This window comes from Acipenser ruthenus, chromosome 24 (genome assembly GCF_902713425.1).
Source record: "Acipenser ruthenus chromosome 24, fAciRut3.2 maternal haplotype, whole genome shotgun sequence".
Classification (NCBI taxonomy): Eukaryota; Metazoa; Chordata; class Actinopteri; order Acipenseriformes; family Acipenseridae; genus Acipenser; species Acipenser ruthenus.
This window is the reverse complement of record NC_081212.1, coordinates 24602602-24622408: the sequence shown is the minus strand read 5'-3', so window position 1 is coordinate 24622408 and position 19807 is coordinate 24602602. Positions and strand designations below refer to the sequence as shown.

The 19807-nt window shown below is 39.4% G+C and overlaps 1 protein-coding gene across 2 annotated transcripts in view; it reads right to left on the bottom strand.

Annotated features, from left to right (window-relative positions):
* The window catches only part of LOC117429193 (A disintegrin and metalloproteinase with thrombospondin motifs 17-like), an 84640-nt gene extending 66774 nt beyond the window's left edge, over positions 1-17866 (bottom strand). For both annotated transcript variants that reach the window (XM_058998901.1, XM_058998902.1), the window contains exons 1-6: positions 17635-17866; positions 16537-16913; positions 12032-12197; positions 6513-6682; positions 4642-4725; positions 3105-3262 (exon numbers count right to left, since the gene is read on the bottom strand). In XM_058998901.1, coding sequence (XP_058854884.1) covers positions 3105-3262; positions 4642-4725; positions 6513-6682; positions 12032-12197; positions 16537-16913; positions 17635-17707 — 1028 coding nt within the window. In that variant the 5' untranslated portion in view covers positions 17708-17866. The remainder of the gene's footprint in view (positions 1-3104; positions 3263-4641; positions 4726-6512; positions 6683-12031; positions 12198-16536; positions 16914-17634) is intronic.
* Positions 17867-19807: the final 1941 nt, after the last annotated feature.

Here is a 19807-nt window from a genome sequence, read left to right as displayed (position 1 = left end):
TGTGTTACATACAGGCAAGTATAAATATAAGATGTATACAGCAGTAATAGATCTGTAATTCTCTGCACGATTATACCAAGCATCACTTCTTTGGCAGCACTTTACATATTTATAAAACAACATTTTGTTCAGGCCTCTCATTAACATCTTTCTTGCATGCCCCTTATCGTCAAGGCTTTATTTTCAACTTAAAGCTCATGCTGCCACCACACTATACATTCACTTCCTGTGCATCAATGTATTATGACTCCTTTGCATTTACATTGCTGCATACCGTATTAGGACTTTAGTCCTGCTGTACTGGAAGTAAATCTATACTGTGGTGGCAGGATTAATGGACTTCACTAAAGCCTGGAAACCTAAACCATCAAAAAAAATGATACGGGATCTGCACGTTGTTATGCTAATGAGAGGTAAGAAGAATCTAGAAGTTCCAACAAATTTCATTTTTTTGTTTGAATTCGCTTTTTTGTCATTTCGGGCGTACCTTGGAATTAGAGAACCAAAACATTTAGTTCCAATATGACAGAAATGTTCATTTAAAAAAAATCTAGCCAAGTAGGTAAGGTGTGAACAGCTGTTTCTCAACATCTGGACATAAACTAAAACCATGTAAGGAATGTGCAACATGCCAAGAAATAGTACCGACTCTGTTTCAGTTTCATAAAGTGACCTTTGTTACAACGAGCACCAGAGCCACACAAACTTATTCAGTTACACCCTACAAAGATACACTAGGTGTTTTTGCATTTTTTTGTTTGAATAAAAATGTTTTGAAGTAAATAAAATGTATGAAGAGGTTGCTGCAGAGCATCAGTGGTCATGTCTTAAACAGTATAGAAGAGTTTTTTTGAGTGTGTGACCAGTCCCGTCTATACAAATATCAATAATTAAGCGAGGTATGTATGGTTGGTTTACCATGGCTAACAACTACTTTATGCCTTTGTAGAGACATTATTTAACAGCTAACATAAAAGGTATCAAAGCAAAAGCACTGAACTTCTTTATATTTCTCTTTAGATTCCCTTTTCAAATCAGTGCTTTAAATGGGACCACAAAATGTTTCTCATTGATCGGTCCTGATGATGCAAAGAAAGAATTAACTATAGTCTTGCAGGTGCAGTAGGTGATGGGGTGGATGTGTGTTTTAGCTACAGAGATTTGTCTCTCCTTGTGGATGTAACTCCGTTTACCCATCAGAAATGGTTAACTTGCCCAGTTCCAAAGGTCACTTTGGGATCTCACAAGAACTTCCTTTGAACTTGTCAGACCCAAACATCAAAATCCAGAAAATGACAGGAGGATAGTTTAGTCTGGATGTGTACCGATCGCTTGTTGTGATAATTCTTGGAACACAATCCTGCCAGAAACCCTCTAATTTGCAAAGGCAATTTGTTAAATGAGAATCCAGCAGCAGCTCTGCCAGGTGAGATTAACAGAAAGAGTCTAGTCCTGCTTCACACATGTAATAGAAACCACTTCCACCAACAGGGACTAGCATGGGAACTACAATATTGTACACAAAACAGATGTGTAAAGCCGAGGGAACACAACGCCACTTTTTCAGGAACAGTGGATGAAACCTGGTTCCAGGAGAGGACCTAGTTTGAGGCAACTTTGCTGTATCAAATCTCCTTTGGTGTGCCGTGCAGTGGCCTGAAACCAAGTTCCAAACCACAAAGTGGCTTCACGTTCCCTCCGTTTAAGATTATAGCATACTAGTTTGTAACTTGAATGTTCTCGAATTGTAGCACTGTATATGATAGACTCATTTAGGTGTCCGATAACAGCATTGTAGGGTTGATCTGAAATCCTAAAAGCATTCTAGATGTATGTTTTTGATTTCTTCAATGAAATACTCTTCACATAAAAGTGAGTTTGACGCACAGCTGGGCGTGTGGAAAACGGATGCCTCACTCTAAAAACACTGCTGATAATCTCCTGGCCTGGGGTGCAGAATTCATTCTGGTTAGCACTAAAATCTGAAAACATATGACAAGGCTCATGAGACCCGAGTCAAACAGTCTAAAATAATTACACCTCAGACAAGACTGACTGCTGACAAGTTGTGAAGTATATTTACAGCCAGTGAAGACAGTTTGTTTAAAAGACGACAGAACTCTATTATCACAGGAAAATGATACAGGTTCTCCACTCAGGACTGTTAAAGAAATACGCTTTGTAACAGAGAGCGAATGCGGTTTTGAATTATTTTCAGTGCATGAAAAAAATGTATTGTTGTACCTAATGTCATTGTGCTATAAATTTGTAGCACCTCACTGAGGCAATGCATACTCAGTTGAGGAGCTTCACATCCAATTGTACTGTCCTTCCGTGAATTCTAAGGAGAATTACAATATCAAAAAATGTTTTATCTTCATAAGCTTTTCTTTATTTTTACCGAGCACAAACCGTTAAATGTGTGTGAGCCCTTGTAATGACCTGGAGTTTTTGGTTTTTTTTTTTTTTTTCTTTACTTTTCCCCATTGCCTCTTTCAGAAATGAAAGCACAGTGTGCCTTGCCAAATATTAATTTCTATAGTATACACACTTGTCATTCAAAGTGATCTCTGCATTAAACGTGTAAGACAGATGTTCAAAACCCATATAACTTCGTAATAGAGAGGCCTTATAGGTACTCAGAGATCATATTTAACATAAACTATGACTGAACAAAAGGCTCCTTTGTCCGAGTGTTTTTCAGGATCTTTTTTTCTTTGGAACCTTATAAAATGGATAGCATCTGACAAGCTGCATGGCGATTAATTGAAACAAAAGGAAGCCTTTTTCCCAGAAAATTATATCAGGTAATAATACCTAATCCAAAATTAGAAATGCATTATTTTGTGCCAGTAATAATCCCCCAGAGTGATTGAATACAAAGCCTCCCGTCGATAAAGAAATGGGAAGGTAATTAAGGTCCAACGGTATTAAGCATGTAAAAAAATCTGCATGATCTCTTGCAAAAAAAAAAAAAAAAAACCCTTCAAGTGAAAGGTGACAAGTTCCTTTTTTAATACGAAATCGAGGAGTGCTGACAAACTGCAAGCGAATGCCACCTCAGCTAGAGTTCACAAACAGAATGGAGAAAGCCATTGAAGTACCTGGTAACAAACACAGCAGTGTCCACAGGAGGAATGTCGTCCTTTCCACCAGGTACATGGTTGTTACCCAGGTAACGGGCGCCCCCATACTCCTCGTACTGCCAGTGACAAAAGCTCTCCAAGGACCTCTCCCCATGGTGCCCAATTTTCAGCTTCGCCTGTGGAACAATTAATTTCAACCTTCAGGCTTAAGAAAAATGCTCAAAACTGTTTTATGCAACGATAAAAAACTTATTATTCTTTGTTATTATTATATTGTTGACCAAGCTACCTAAAAGCACGGCCTTTGATAAAATACTGATTATTTCAGCGTAGGTTTCGCTGTTCAGAAATGTAATGCTTAAGCCTGAATAAATGACTTGACTTTGGAAAATTAAAAGCTAAAAGCCACCTTAAAAGAGCAAACAAATATTAATCTTCCCAAGCTATGCACTTTCACCATGTGGATACCATTTAAAAAAACAATGCATCTGTAAGGATAACAATCCCTACAAAGTCGTGCCACAAAACATTAAATGAAATAGATCAAAAGTGTTTTGCAGCAGCTGTGCAGAAACCACTTTGCAATCCCCAGGAGCTGTAGATTGAGGCAGGAAGGAATTGGGTCCATAGAGAATAGAAAAGACAGGAGCTTTATCTGTTGAGAAAAGGAAATTTAACTCTGCAATTTAGATGGGGATCACCATGACGTGTATAGGGAGACGTGCCGGAGACACCCACAAGTACGCTGAGTGAGAGTAAGCAGACACAATGTTCGGACGTGCCTCAGATGCAAGACTAGAAGTTTTGTAAGACACAGTTATGTGGGAAACTAAATTGAAAAAGAAAAAAGTGCCCCCCCCTCCCGCCATTTTGTCTTCCTCACTTTACTCAGTAAATGAGGAGTTGTTAGCAGTGATCAAGCCTTTTCCTGTAAAACTCTGTCAGTCGCTCATGAAGTGTTTGGTTTTTTTTATTTTTTTTTTTATAATGCCCAAGTATTTTTTGTGTATTTATTGGAAGGCTTTTATTCATTTATTAACCCACCGAGATGCAATCACCATCACCTGGCAGTAGCAGAAAAACACAGGGCTGAGAAATTATAATTTAAAACAATCAAACAAAAGCTTTGGAAAGGTTTCAAATGGCTTGCGTGCCAAACAGGAAATGCTATTCCAAACACATGATGCAGTTTAATATAAATCTGTAAAGTTACAGTTACAAAACAATGCTGACCATCCCGAGTCCAAGTATAGAAAACTCTGGCCCTTGTAGATCAGGTCTTTTTTCAAACCATGTTCCGAATGGTTTGTTTATTTGAACCAATCAAACCCGAAACAGGTAAACCAGGTATAGAACCATCCTCAGGGACCAGGGATGCCCATCATTCCATGAGACTATAACTTCATGCAGAGCAGAACATTAGCAAAGCGAGGAAGTGTACGCTCTTAAAAGCTATCCTTAGTAAATGTATTTTTGTAGTATATAAAACAGACGCTGGTACAAAGCCGATGTCTCTTTGCCTCGTAACTGACTGAAGGCGTAGGTCTGAACTTACAGGGCGCTTGCGAAGCAGGATCAGCTTGGTCACTCGGATGTTAACTCGGACACCCAGACTCTGATGATGGAACATGTTGTACACCTGCAGAAACCAACCAAAGCCTGTTACAGAAACATAGCATTAACGTCAATGCCAACCCTGCAGCACAACTGTTTCCTTAAATGCATACTACCAGTATAAGAAACGAAGCAAGTGATCTTTAAAAAGCCTGCATTGTATGTATTGTATTACAAATCAAAGCATTACAAAAACCCCAAAGAGCCTTTGGATCTGTCGTTTGGCACCTGATTGGAAACCACAGAAGCATCTGGTTGGATATTTCAAAGATTTGCATGAAGTCTTTAATAGATGAAAGTACTAAATGATAAAAGAGATTCAAAAGTTTAAAATAGAAACCAGTTAGATAGCATAATCCCTTTAAACATCTTGTATTGTTCATGAGATTTACAGTTCAAATCTGAGGGGATTTAGTGTTGAAAACCTAAGATTTGTGAAACATAACACTTCATTCTGTATCCAAGAAATTCATGCACAATAATCATAATCCTTTTACTATATTTATTATCTGTGTTATACCTAAACTGTCAAATCCTTACACAACAGTTTTATAATACACCCCTTACTTCTCTCTGTTTCCTTCAACTGTCGTTTTACTACTGTGGTTTCCTATTGAAACAAAAGTGAGCTTGGACAGACATTTCAATTCTGAGGCTCTTAACAAGATGCAGCACTGCCACGGGTTTTGCTGCCATTTTTGGGAACAGCTGGGAACTGGCAGTGTTGATGTTTAAACATGCCGAAGCTCCCTATACCCATGGAGCCAGCAATGCAGTCAGGCACACTTGGAGGGTTGCTTACCTCAGGGTACTGTCCCTCGGACCAGACATCATATCCAGGGAGAACAGCCAACCAGCTGTCAGTACTTTCAGGTTAGCTGGGAATGCCTTTCGGCTTTATAATTTAGCTGCTATTGTTTGTTTAAAGTTGGTTTTCTTTTTTCTTTTTCTTTTTTCTTATTTTTGGTTTATTTTAAGATGGCACACAGACTGAAACAATACAGAGCTCAAACAACAAACCATCAGTGAAAATGGAAAAACTAGACGTAGTCAATAAAAATCTCATTAATTCTGGTGTCGCTGCACTTTACTGAATCCTCTCAATTGCATGCTCCCTATAACTAGCAGTGCAGAATTAAATCGGGGGCTAGATGCCAAAACCAACTTGCCAGCTTCACACTCCCTAACATCTCCTCAGCTCTTCTTAGGCTTTCCTGAAGCCAAATTATTTTTTACAGCCACAGCCCTAAATACTTTTAATCAGTTGGCACGCTTAGTGCACAGTAATGAGGAACTGGGGTGTGAAAAATCAGCATGGTTTCTCATACTAGCCAACCCTCAAGGTCCCACAGCTGGCCAAGAGAAACACTGGATTCCTAATCAGCTGAGCACAAGTTACCATGACTTCTATCCTTTTAGACAAAGCAGTCAGCATTTAACACTGTCCATGATGTCTGAATCTAAGCAAGGCTTAGCCTAGCTATTAAATATAAGGCACGCTTTTTCAGTACGTTCAAGCAATTCATTATAATACAATGCTGTATCAAGGTTAGGGGAGAATGATTGATTCACCAAAGTCAACCCCTGTCATTATTTCAAACTTGGCAAAGAAACCAAGTCAAGGTTATTGAATTAATATTTTTGAAAGGTCAACACTAATGCCTTACTCTATACACTGTATAAAGATAGAAATGATAAAAATAAAATAGAACATCCAATTTATTCATTGAATGAAAACGGGTCAGGTCATTCTTATAGTAGCTATGCAAATACACTCCTATTCTAGTGGTCTGGGCTAACAGTGTCCCTCACCATGTTCATGACAGTGAGAATGAATCTCTGTGCAGCCTCAGCTCCATGGTACTGCACCATGTCCGAGTCAGCCACGACCAACGTCTCCACGGTGTACTCGTTGTGTAACGGGATGGCATTCCTTCTGCCCCTCCCATCCTCTGTGGATCTGGACTTCTTGTGCTTCTTTCCTGCAATACATGCAGTTTAGTTTTGGTTAATTGTGTAGCCTCTTTAAGCAACTACCTATCTAGCTACCCCGCCTCCAATGAACAATGACAGAGCATCCATACAATATGCATTTATTTTCTTCGTTCAATGCTTTTGCTATTTATTTTATACCCACACTTGTTTTGCACGCTGGGATGCCCCCACAAGATGACCATTTGCATTGTCTCAAACTTCAAATAGCCTAGATAAAATACAATGGAATCTCTAGAAGAGACTGGGTAAAAAGATCTTAATAGAAAAAAAGTGTCTACTATATGATCATTAGACTGAAATGGACAGAGAGTGTGGTCTTCCCATTGAGCTGGTCTTTATGGACACAGTGTTCTTAGTGGTTCTAAAGCTGCCAGGGCTGTAGCCAGCCATGGAAAATGACGGAGGCACTTGCCCATGTGCATAGGAATATTAATAAGCTGGATTCACTAAATCACAGACTACCAAGGAAATGTACTATTCCTTATTATTAGGTCGATATTTTTGTTTTACATTTTGACCACTTTTTTTAAACTTTTAAAATTGCATTTCCTGCCTCAAATGGCTTTACATGTACCTGCATGGACCTCTCAGAACTACATTTCCCATCATCCTCTTGTGAAACCATCTTGGAGAGATACAAGACTGAAGAACTGCTGGTCAGGACGAAATATTAAAACAAAAGGAGAACAGTCTAATAATTCTACTATATAATGGTTTGTTTGTGTGTGCACGTGTACATTTATTTTTTATACAAGTATAAAATTACTTTAACATACAAATGTGTTTATATCCCTGCAGTGTAGTTGGGCCGATAGCATTCGCCTCGACTAAGGCCTTGAAATCCTCCCCTGCTGTCACCAATTCACACTGTGTTAACCAGCAAAACAGCACGTCGCATTGAGATTGTGCCAGCATCCATACAGCTTTAAACCTAATGTTCTGGGATCTCAGAGTAAAATTATTTGAAATATCAGCAGTTTCTTTTGTTGTTTTTAGCAAAACTGGTTGCACGGTTTTATGATTATTTAAAAATGAGTACCATTTTCAAGTAATTGCTTCCCATTATGTGGTCCTTGTATAATTGCCACTCTGAGGCAATTTCACCCTGGTGCGGGGTGCGTGTATAGATACTTTCACTAAGTTATGAAGACTATTCCAGGTCATTAACATTTGCTGGAACCAAATGACCTCCACAACTCCAGGAGCCAGAATGGCAGGGCTGCATGATGTGGACCTCGTGACCACTGCACAGTCTAGACTTTGATTAGATCTGTAGGTTTTCCTGCCTGGGAAACACTGCGTCCACATCCACCAACCAGCTACTTTGAAAACGGGCTCATAGACAACTGACTTGAAACCAAATAGAATAAGAGTGTTTAGTAAGGGGCACTCCAAAGATCAAAGCAGCATTGCTCTTTATTATAGAAGAATAATAAACTAGAAAAAAAAAAAACACGAGAACGCAAAGACACCATGATCTGCCTTTGCCATTAAAGGCAAAGTCTTAACAACACAAGCGATATTAAGCTGCCCTGAAGGGACAGGATTACTATTATATTAACTTTTTTATTTACTTCCCAGACAAAACCAGCGATAGTGATCTGGCCAAGTGCTGTACTTCAGCCTGACTAAGCAGGTTAATCAGCATTTTAGATACTCATCGCTGTGGTAGCATTTCCCATTTTCTATACATTAAAGAATTAATGGTTATTAATAACTGCAAGCTACTTTCCTCCCTGACTTTCATAAACCCTTGGCCATATTGGACAAAAATGGAAAAATAAGGCTAAACAAGGGGAAATTGTTCCTACTTCCCTACTACAGAACTAACCAAGCATGATCCTGAGTAAGTAAGTAAGTACCCTGGCGACAGTGCAGAGTCCAGGGATGAAGTTAAATACAGTTAAGAGATCATTTGGACCTACTCCACCTTCCCACGTACCAGCACTGTGTTACGAGACGCAGAACTGAGGTCCACTTGTATTTTACATACTTTAACGATCATGTGGAATTTGCTGAAAAGTGACCTGGGTAATGGAGCCGATACCATTGTAACCTCAGTAAGAAACTTTACTTCCCCTGTCCAGTGGCCCATGGCTCTTTTTGAAAGTAAGCACCTATGCTCCACCAGGCACATTGTCTCTATATCTTCAGCTAAACAACTAATCTGTATTATATTCAAAACCTAAGAGCCTACTGATAGCACAGAATGTCCCACCCTAATTTGGATTGAGGTCTCCACTTCCTTCATTTGACATACTTTAAGAAAAGGGTTTCATATCCTGCAAAGTGCTACTGTAATAAAAAGAACGAGCCCGGATAGCAGGACACTCTCGAATGAATGAGCAGTTAAGAACTGGAAGCAGGTTTGTTGTAGTTAAACAAGTTCCAACATTTTTGGAATTCCCATTGATTTTGTACGAAACCACAATGAAGCCTGCTTTTTAATCAGGACGTCTGGCTGAAAATGAATTCATCTTTTCTGTAAGTGTAAGTTCTATTTTTTTTAATTTTAAGAACGATATTTTGAAATCCTTTAATTCCAGAGGAAAGCGATCGAATGCTGGAGCTTAAGAAAACAAGGCTCTTCACCACGTCTGCCACATGAACGCAGGTCCCTGGCTGGCCTATCCCAGCTGTCACAGTCAGGCCTCAGGAGGAGAGCTCCTTCTTTGATTTACGGAGTACAGGGGCAGGGAGCGAGCCCGCATGTCAATTTGTTTCCACTGAATAATGTTCACTCCCACTTCCTTTCTTCTGTGATTCTAACTCTTTGCACCCTATAACTTTTCCATGGGGCTGCTTGTCAGATTTTTGATACCAGATCATACACACATCTGCCATGCACCAAGTTTTCTAGGCAATTTGGAACAACATTTTGCCAGCATGCAAAAGCCCTCAGGGTCCAACCTTGAGCTGAAAAAAGGGGTTTAGGGATAAATGTTTAGGGGTTTAGGGATAATTTTGATTCATCATTGATGTGTAAATCAGAATGTGTAAATTTAATCAAGATATTTTCTCTATTCCTGTGCTCGGTTTTCTCAGAAAACTCTCTCTCACAAATAAAAGTTAACTAAATTGATCCCAAGGTGGTGTAAAATAATTGCATGATCTGAAAATGTAACAAAATTGTAAATGACCTCCTATTTCTAGTTTTCCTTCATTTTCTGTATTTCTTCTGTCAAGATGCAAGGATGCCAGCATCCATCTCTCCTACAGAGAGCTTTAGGTAATCCCCAAACATAACAGATACTGGAATTTGAATCTAGTCTAGGTCCACCGTGACTATTAGGCAGACGGAAACAGCCTGTCTTTTAAAATAGTCCCTTAACTGCTTAAATTGATAACAGCCCACCCTTATTCAGTTCAAGGAAATAATTTCTCCAAATACACTTTTTTTTGTGGTGAGAAACTACAAATGTGCCCACACTCTTGCATCCTTCAACGGTATTCAACTCTTTCATTTTTTATTTTTTTTTAGATATGTAACATGATATAATTGTATACATCCAGAATCTGCAGCTGTACAAAGTGTGTTTCGAGTCGGCTGGGATAAAATAGTGAACGCTGTGAAGTAGTTTAATGGATAAAAAATCTGTTTCAGTCAGTATCTTAAGCCTTGAGGGACGGCACGGTTAAGGGAAAAACTAAAACTCTCTCCTCTTATTGAAGCCTTTTAACGGTCACAGGGGAAAGGGGGTCTGGCAGGCCTAACTTCAGTCACAAGCAGACATGAGTCCAGAGGAAAGAATTTCCATATCTGGCACCTAGTACTGCCATCCCTGCTCCAGGTGCTGGTAAGTGGTGAATAGTTCTAACACCTGGTGCTTTTTTGTTGTCCAGAATTTAAGAACTTAGACCAGTACAGCTGGGCTGAAGTGAAACAAACGTAACTACATTAGTCTATAAGACTGCCATAAAAGGGAGCTTAAATGTCTTGAGCCACCCGTTTTACAAAAAAAATAAAAGAGGTTTCAATTGGTATGCAAGTTCAGGCTTTACTCCCAGATGATATGGAGTCTATTCATTTACACAGGTTGTGCTCTTTTCCGGACTGATCTCTTTTGATTTCGATTCATCGTTGATGTATGAATCAAAATAATTGATGTGTATCTAGTCTTGTGTCCAGTTTGAATTTCTATAATTTCACAAAACTCTTTCCCCCAGCTAAAAGTTAACGGATCCCACAGTGGTTTAAAACAGATGCATTCTCAATGCAAAACAACTCTGCTTAAGGCACAACTTCTTCAAATTAGGTCTTACTGATTCTCAGTGCTACAGCTGGGAGACTTGTATGCCCAAAGTTAAATTACATGTTCTTTTTGGCTTTCCGTTTTCAAAAGTTATTATTTGAAAGACCAGCTGCAATCGAAACATCTAGATCCAGAATTCTTGTAGTTTTCATGCATTTTCTGTATTGAATTGATGCCCTGTAGATGCATGACCTGTAAAACTTAACAGCTATCACTGATGTCACTGATGCCACCAGACACCTGTGCAGTGAGGTCCTAACTTTCCCCCTGCTGCAACTGAGATCCGACTATCCTGACCCTCTATAAAGAGATGGGAGGTCTGCCTTAAAATAAAAATCTCTCGCTTCAGAATTCCGGAAACTTGGCAAAGAATGCCACAGGGCTAGAAAATACGTAAAACATTTTAATGTAAAACAGAAGTGGAGAGGTACTTTTGTCTGATAATGCACATTTAGAGCAGAGCTGCTGCAGGTTCCAACAGGAGCTTACTGACTGGGCTGCACATAAAAACTGAGGAACAGCTGCGTCTCCTCAGAGACCCTTTTAGCAGACTCGCACACTTAAAACATCAAAGGATTAGCAATACTACTAAATGCTGCCCTGAAACAGTGATGATTTATTAACTATGGTGCTCTGCGATTGTTAGACAATCCAGAGGGGGGTGGTTATGAATGAGAACAGTAGCAATAAGTGACTGAGATCATGCATGGAAATTCCTAACAAGTGTCTACAGTGCAGTGGAGGGATCCATTGTTGTTTTAAGTTCGGTACACAGCATTAAATCAGACACCTCTTCACCTTCAAAACCTGGCTTTGTCTCACTTTAAAAAAAAATCATGTTTCAGGGGACTAGTACATTTAAAAATGTCAAATAAAATAAAAACACTTAATTAAAACGACCAACCAAGAAGGAGTGGGTACACTATGAGTGGGTAAAGAGAATAAATTAGTAGGTGAACATTAATGTCTGGCATGTATATTCAGGGTAGGGCCATCAATATTCATCTGGCTGGCCTTATGATCCACCCCTTATTTCCTTGCATGCTCTGCATCCGATGGTAATGAGATGCTCCTGGCCCTTACCTGCTACTGTTTTGCAGGACTCCTGGTGTGCTTTGTAATTCTGCTGGTTAGATCGTGGAGATCTCTTCTGTCTGAAAACATTGTGCTCCATCCCACTGAATTCACTCAGAGTGTTGTTTACTGGTTCAATAAGCATCCTCTCATCTCCAATTTGGATAAAACCAGTCTGTAATTTAAAAAAATTGAAACTGTCTGTAATCATTGATAACTGACAATAACACATTTATAGATTACACATTTAGAGAAATGCTTAAATTAAGGTGTTATCACTTGGTAATTAGGATTGAATTTAAACAATGGTGTTTCTATCTGTATTGCAGCAATTAAAAAAAGGAGAGAGAGAGAAAGAAAGAAAAAGAGAGACAAAAGAACCAAAACAAACACAAACTTTGAGAATGATAATTTATGCTTTTATTAACAAGCTTGGCATCCCACCGTTTGTGTTCATAGAGCTTCTTTGAAAACGCTTTACAAATAGAGATCAATTTTACATGGGGCAATGTTGACTTCCCTCCCCTCCCCATCACTTCCCCCTCAAATAATTGCCAAAGCAGGTAGCAAGCAAAACAAAAGAATCGGCCATTACTTTTGATAGATAAAAAGCAACACAGGCTTTAAAAAGCCCCGATAGCTCCTGGCCACGATGCCATTGTTGTTTGGACAAAGCAAAGCTCTTGGATGCAGTCGTCTGTAAAGACATGGCTATAAATGTAGTGGGTATCAATGTGAAATAGGAGGCAGGAGGTTCCTATTACCGTAGCCTGGTCACTAAACACTGTTGCCTTAACTTAACCCTTATAGAATTTATGGAAAAATTATATAGTAAAGACAGCATGGTAAACATCAAGCAAGCAAGGCATGGTATAGTACAGTATAGTATGGTACAGCATGGTAAACTAAGGTTAATGTACATTAAGCATATGCCTGGTTACTACCTAAACAGTGTAACTGTGTATTAGCAGATTGGTACAGTACTGTTCATGTCAAAGTGAAAAGTGATTATCCAGTGGAAACGCAATATATGGAATGTCTTATCAAAAGAAAAACAACAAACAGCCATCTGACAAATCTAAAACACTTCTCGCTAAGAATATAAAAAAAGGCAATCGCATGGTATATAACAGTTGCTTACTGGGAGTTGTGATAGATCTGGTTACATGGCATAGGTCTGACATGTATCACCCTGCTGACAAAGGGTCAGTACTGCTCTGCTACTGTGGACACACATCGACCAGCGGTCTTCATGATCGCATACTGTAGAGTAGGACAGGCAGACTAAAAACGAAGGCTGCAGAAGTGTTAAAACCTGAACATTTCAGGGTTTACTAAATGTTTAATGAAAGAAGATTCACATAGATGTTTTAATTATCAATACTAAATTTTCAACATTGCTGTTCTTTTGTACACTCTAGGTTATCTTTCATGCTGTTTTTCTTATATCAGCTTTTTTTGCACTGTGTGTGAAATTGATCTGGGTTTAATATTTCTGAACTCAACCATCCCCATTCGACTGCCAAATCTAACCTCCCACACTGAAGTGTTCTGTTCATGATCGCACTCCGTGCACAGTACAAAAGACAGGGCTCGCTGCGCTACGTTTGTAAAGAAAGCTTAAATAAACAGCACACACAGAATGGCCAGGGGAAGGAAAAAAAATATATTGTCAGCAAAATGTCTTCTGCCAAGGCTTTTTCAGCATGCCTACCACAGAGAGTGCTAATACAGCCAAGCATCTTTCACTTCTCCAAACAGGTATGGCTCAAGGCAAGGTTCTGGATAATACCTGCACTGTGGATGCTGTCACATTTGATCTATGTTTTATTAAGTGTGTTTCCATTATGCAAGGAGCAATTATAAAGCTTGGCAAAGGTATATCCCTGTTTTCTCGCCAAGTAACATTAGATAATTTGGGATAGGGTGCTTTTATCCGTTTGAGTTCAATCATGGCCAAGTAAAAACACATCTCTTAAATGGTTATTTATTTGATTCTCCACCATGATTTTATCAAATACAAGTAGCTTTTTTTTGCCATGTTTTAAATGTGCCCCACCAGACATTCCTGCATGTTACACCATGTCAAAACACCCCCGATAAAAGTGCAGCTGTTCCTCAAAACACCCTGGCAGGTGCTTCAGTGCACCAGAGTTAAACTGCAGAGAAAGCACATTCAACTGGGACAAATGACCAACAGCAACACAGCAGACATAACTGCTGTTCAAACTGTGCTAACCTGCGCTGTTTGATACAAGGATATGAAATTGACTGCACAGCAAATACAGCGATGACATGCAGTTACACCATAACGTCCTCTCCACGGTTGTTTTTGTTGTCCTAACTGAATGTTGGCTAAGTGCTGCTGCTTTGCATACAGTTCATATCAAGTGCCTCAGCGTCTGTGAAAGGAGAGCTCTGCAGCATTGCAGGCTTGTCTGCTGGTGTTCCAGGCTCTCGGGGCACAGAAGGGATCATTCCTGAATTACAATTCTAGCCCATGTAAAAAGATCACATTCAACAGCCTTGAAAAAGCATAATTCCATTAGCTATCTCTGAATTGCAATTCGAACCAATCCGTCTGAGCTGAAGGAGCCAGCTGACACTTCTACAATGAGAGTGCCTCCACCAGGCGGAGATCTGAGGTTTCCGTTTGAATTGAACGCGAGCCAAGAACAGCTGAGAGATTTTACTGCACAAATAAGTGTCTTAAAGTGCCACTGTATGAGCTGCAGAGGTCTGCATGCTTTTTTTTCCTTTCCGACTAACATGGTTACATTTTCATTACCAGAAGAACAGAACAAAAAGAGGTCAACATTATGCTTCTCATCTCTGTTGTGGTTCAGTGGGAGCAGCAATCAACACATGGTGAATTGGTAGAGGCTTCTTCAGAGCATTTTACTATCCATCAAAGAGAACGATGGTCTAGTCTGAACCAATGGCACGCTAGTATCCTGGCTGCTTCATGAGCAAAGGTAAAAGTTATGATTTAATAGGAATTAATATAATTACCGTATCAGGATTGCTGCTGACGTTGTGTGTAAAATGAAACATCTGGTTTACTGATAGATCACCAAAGCTATTTAAAGGCATCCAACATTTCAAACCATGCAGAGGACATCAGTTATTAACGATCATATGTCATTGTTTTGATACGTCACATGCACACAGCTCTATTATATTTAGTTTATCAAACACTACTTTTAGACCGCTCATTTCAAAAGTAAGCCATAGCTGCAGATATCTCTTTTTTTTTTAAAGTTTGTGAAAAAAAAAGGCAGAACACTACTTCTGTTCCCCTCTCTCTGAGCTTCTTTGTTTGCAAAGGGTCAAGTTTGTGAGGGCAAAGTATCACGGGCACTTGGGATGTCTCGGACCAAATTATCAAACACCTCTAAAAAGGTGGTCAGAATAATAGGTCAGCTACTGTATTTCTCATTTAGACTTCCAGCTAAATGCCTCTTGCAACAGTGTCATAGACGTGTGTCACTGGCAGTACTGAAGCTTGATGGGTACACATCCAAGCAACACATACAAGTTGACTGATATATTGTGCCATCCCTGTGTAGCCACTGGCCCAAGCACAAGTGAGGGTAGCTGTCAGGTCGCCATGGGCACCGTGTCCTGCCCAATGCGCTGGTTCATTGCATGTAATAATAATAATAATACTGCATGTTACAATAGCGGCAGCTCCTCCCTTTCAACAAGTTCACAGACTGCTGGGCAGACTCCCCTTCGATGTAATCTCTGCTATCAGGCTATCACAGAAAGGGGGCACTCTATCCTCTTGCCTGCTTGAACATGCAATCGCTAGCGATTAAAAGACACGCACACAGCTCATCTTCCTCAGTACGGTAGATGACTTGCAAAAGAAGCATTGGCTATTCAACACCTACATTCCTCTTTGTAATAGAATTAACTAACTCCAAAAAAAGATATTTATATAAAAAAAAGACATATATATAATAATAATAATAATAATAATAATAATAAATAGGAAAAATGTATGATGGTACTAAAACTAGTAAGCACCAGTGGGTACAACTTGAAGGTGCAAAGGTATCCCAGACACTACTCAACTAGAATGGCAAGCCTGCCAAGTTTAAAGAACTCTGTTACAAGAAATGTAGTTGACAAGGGTAGTCCATTTAATCTGCAGCCAATTGCATTCGCCGTGTGTGGCCGCTCCTTATGCTGGACCTGCCAGTTACACATGCCAAGGGGAGTGGCAGCTACTAGAGGTGACTGAGCTGTGAAGCAATGCACCTGTGCATCAATTGCTATATATATATAGTGTACTTTACGTATACAAAAAAAGTAGATTTGGGCAGTGGCAAGCAGTTTGCATACTAGCACTTAACGTTAGCAATCCCCCCCCCCCCCCCCCCCAAATCATATTCAAAATGTATATCAGGGAACAGAGATCTTCAGCATTTTAAAACTATACTGTTTTCAGATTTCATGGTTGCCACGTATCAAACAAATAAATACAGAGAACAAAACATCGAATTTACCAGGCCATTGCAAGTGCTGACAGAAGCAAATGAGCTGCTGAAATTCAGAACGTGTCCCGAGTAGAAGCACTGCAAACCGCCTGGAATATGGGCCAGCCCCTCGGGGTCTTTATCTCCCCTCTCCTCGATAATGAAGCCCTCGGACAGGAATCCGACGTCTCTCTTGAGATGCAAATACAACTCTCTCCCAAAGGCAGGCAGTCGGATGAATACGTTTTCACCATGGTCTCCTTGGGATTTACATCTGCGAGCGTCAGCTTCAAACACAGAGCGCTGATCACGGCGTCTACTCTTCGAGTCTCGCTCCCACAACAGGTGAATCTCGTCCTCCAGCAACTCAGTAGGGACAACCAGATCTTTCTCGGCACCAGAGTACGCTATTTGAAGAAGACATCAAAATAACTTCCTATTACTTTCAAGAACCAAACGAATAAATTAAACATTGTATATGTGCCTTGTTATGGCTTCTGCAACCACAGTCATTGACTAGACTCTAATCAAATGTGACTGGAGTTAAACAATACGTATATCGCACATTATTATACAGATAACAGCAAAGGTATGGCATTTAACATCAGGACCTTTGACTAAAAACGTCCTCAATAATGACATTTTGCAGCTTTAAGCATTTCTCATTCTTTCAAACCTCAAGTTTCAGACTCGGTAGCCAAGTTCTAATGAATGGAAAGTATGAACAGGCTGCAATAACAATTGCCAGAAAAGGTTACAAAACTTTTTTTTTTTTTTTTTCAATGCACCTTTCCATTAAAAGCAGAATACAATTGTATATTTGTTAAATTAGTTGGCTATACAAAACACCTGTTTACTGGAACCGTGTCACGCACTGCAATAAGGTTCAATAGATATTATTATCAAATACTGAAATTTAAAATGACAGCACAGCAGCTTTGATTTAGAACTACTTTTGACCTAAGTCACGTACTGTGTACTTTTAAAAGATGAGCAGCAAAAGAAACGTTTTAAATTTGTAGCAAGTGTTCGCAAACCAAGTGCAACATTTAATCTACTTTGTAACTAATAACTTACTTTAAAATAAATAAATTTAAAAAACATACACATTTTAAAGTAACGCAGTACCTGAAATGAGGTTCAGTCCAATGCATAGCAGAAGAGTTAACAGAAAAGGCAGCAGGGCTGAGCTGTCATACATTGTAGGCACGGCTGATTGCTAAAGTCTAGATGCAGACAGAGAGAATGAGAAGCGGAATTCGCCAGGAAGAACAGCGGAGGCTGGAATGAAGTTCTTCAAACTTTTTGTCAAATTATTCAGTGCAGCCGACAAACTGGACTTGAAACAATAAACCCGCCTGCTTCTGCTCGGGACAACCCTTTCTTTATCATGATTGGATCTGTAGTGTTGCGAGAGCAAGTCCGCGCATTTTTATTCGACAATACGGCTGTCAGTCTCACCAGTAGGCTGTAACCGAACACGTGGTTTCAGTCCTTTAAAGAAACCGGTGCAAGGTGGCGTTCTACGAGGCAGTGTGTTGCGTGCATCGGTAATTGAGGTTGGATGCTGGCTTGTCCTGTGTCTTTGCAGTACGATATATACACAGGTTATGTCATGCGCAGTATTTTGGCATTTCATTACTACTATCTAATAAATTGCATGTGTTTGTGGAGAGGTTTGGCAGTACTTTCGGTCTAATAAGCTGAGTAATAGTAGTCACAAGGCAGTGAAAACGGGTACAAGTTGGTGTTAATGTAACCTTTATGTTAGTAATCCAAACCGGTTGCAATTGCAGGGCGGTTAGCATGAGCAATAGGCTGCTGTTGCTTCCATTAATAATTTCCATTACAATTAAAAGGACATTATTCGTAAGGCATGCTTCCAAAGCAGCAGCATTCTTACAGGTCTGCCTTTCGCTTTGATGTTAACTAATGAAAAACAGAATAGCGAGGGTGACATCATAACCTCGTTTTTATTAAGAACGTCTGCTTGTAATAAAACAACATGTTCTTCTGTAAAAAAAGTCACTCACAAATAAAAACCTACTATATCGCTACACTCGTTATGGAATAAACTGGACTTGGGCAGCAGTGTGGAGTAGTGGTTAGGGCTTTGGACTCTTGACCGGAGGGTTGTGGGTTCAATCCCCAGTGGGGGACACTGCTGTTGTACCCTTGAGCAAGGTACTTTACCTAGATTGCTCCAGTAAAAACCCAACTGTATAAATGGGTAATTGTATGTAAAAATAATGTAATATCTGGATAATGTGATATCTTGTAACAATTGTAAGTCGCCCTGGATAAGGGCGTCTGCTAAGAAATAAATAAATAATAATAATAATAAAGGAAAAGTAACCAATGCTTAAAAATCTGATTCCTTTGCCAGCGCTGAAAACCCATTGCTGTGATTCTGGAACAGTGTAAAAGCCACGTGCCAGCTCGAGCCTAATTTAATCAGCTGTACGCAGATCATTATGCTCATTTGCACCCTTCTCTTGTACTGTGTGTAGCTTTAGTGGAAATGGCTGTTTATTATCTTAAAGAAGAAGTGTTCATTAAAGGTGCAGTCTCCGCCCCAAATAGGAGTTTAACATGGTCAATCACTCTATAGTTTGCCATGTCTAACCTTTGTTTTAACAAGGCCTTAGCATCCTTTAACAACAACATATTATTAGACCCTGCTCCAGTCAAGCCTTGAGTTAACAGAGCTGCCAAAGTGCAGATAAACACATACACTGACCTGGAAATAAACTACAATATAAACCCATGTTTAGCATTTTCGATGATCTGTTACTGGTTAGGAACTCAGGCTAAGGTTAGGAACTCAGGCTAACTCAGGGAACTTGGTAAATGTTGTCAAAAACAGACAAGCCTGATACATTTTTACTTCATAACATTTGAAAGAAACCACACCACATTCCATTAACTTTATTCAGAGAAACTTCTACACGTGTGTTTCAATATCATGAGAATTTATCGAACTGTTAAACAGTAACCTTGGAATTGCAATGCCACTGAAAATGAACAAAGCTGCCACTTTTGAAATTAAAATCGAGTAACAAACACGTGGCAACCATTTAAATTAACTGTCTCTAATAGCATTCAATTAACAGTCTATTAAGTATTTATTACTAGCTCGCTAATGGTCTGTTAAATGTCCTAATGAAATGTTTGACTACAAAAGGCCAGGAAATGTACTTTAAATTCAAATTTAATTGAAAATACGTGTGCGTGATTAGACTAAGTGATGTTTAAAACAAGTGGTAGGTATTACAGGATCGATTTGAATGCACAAATAAGA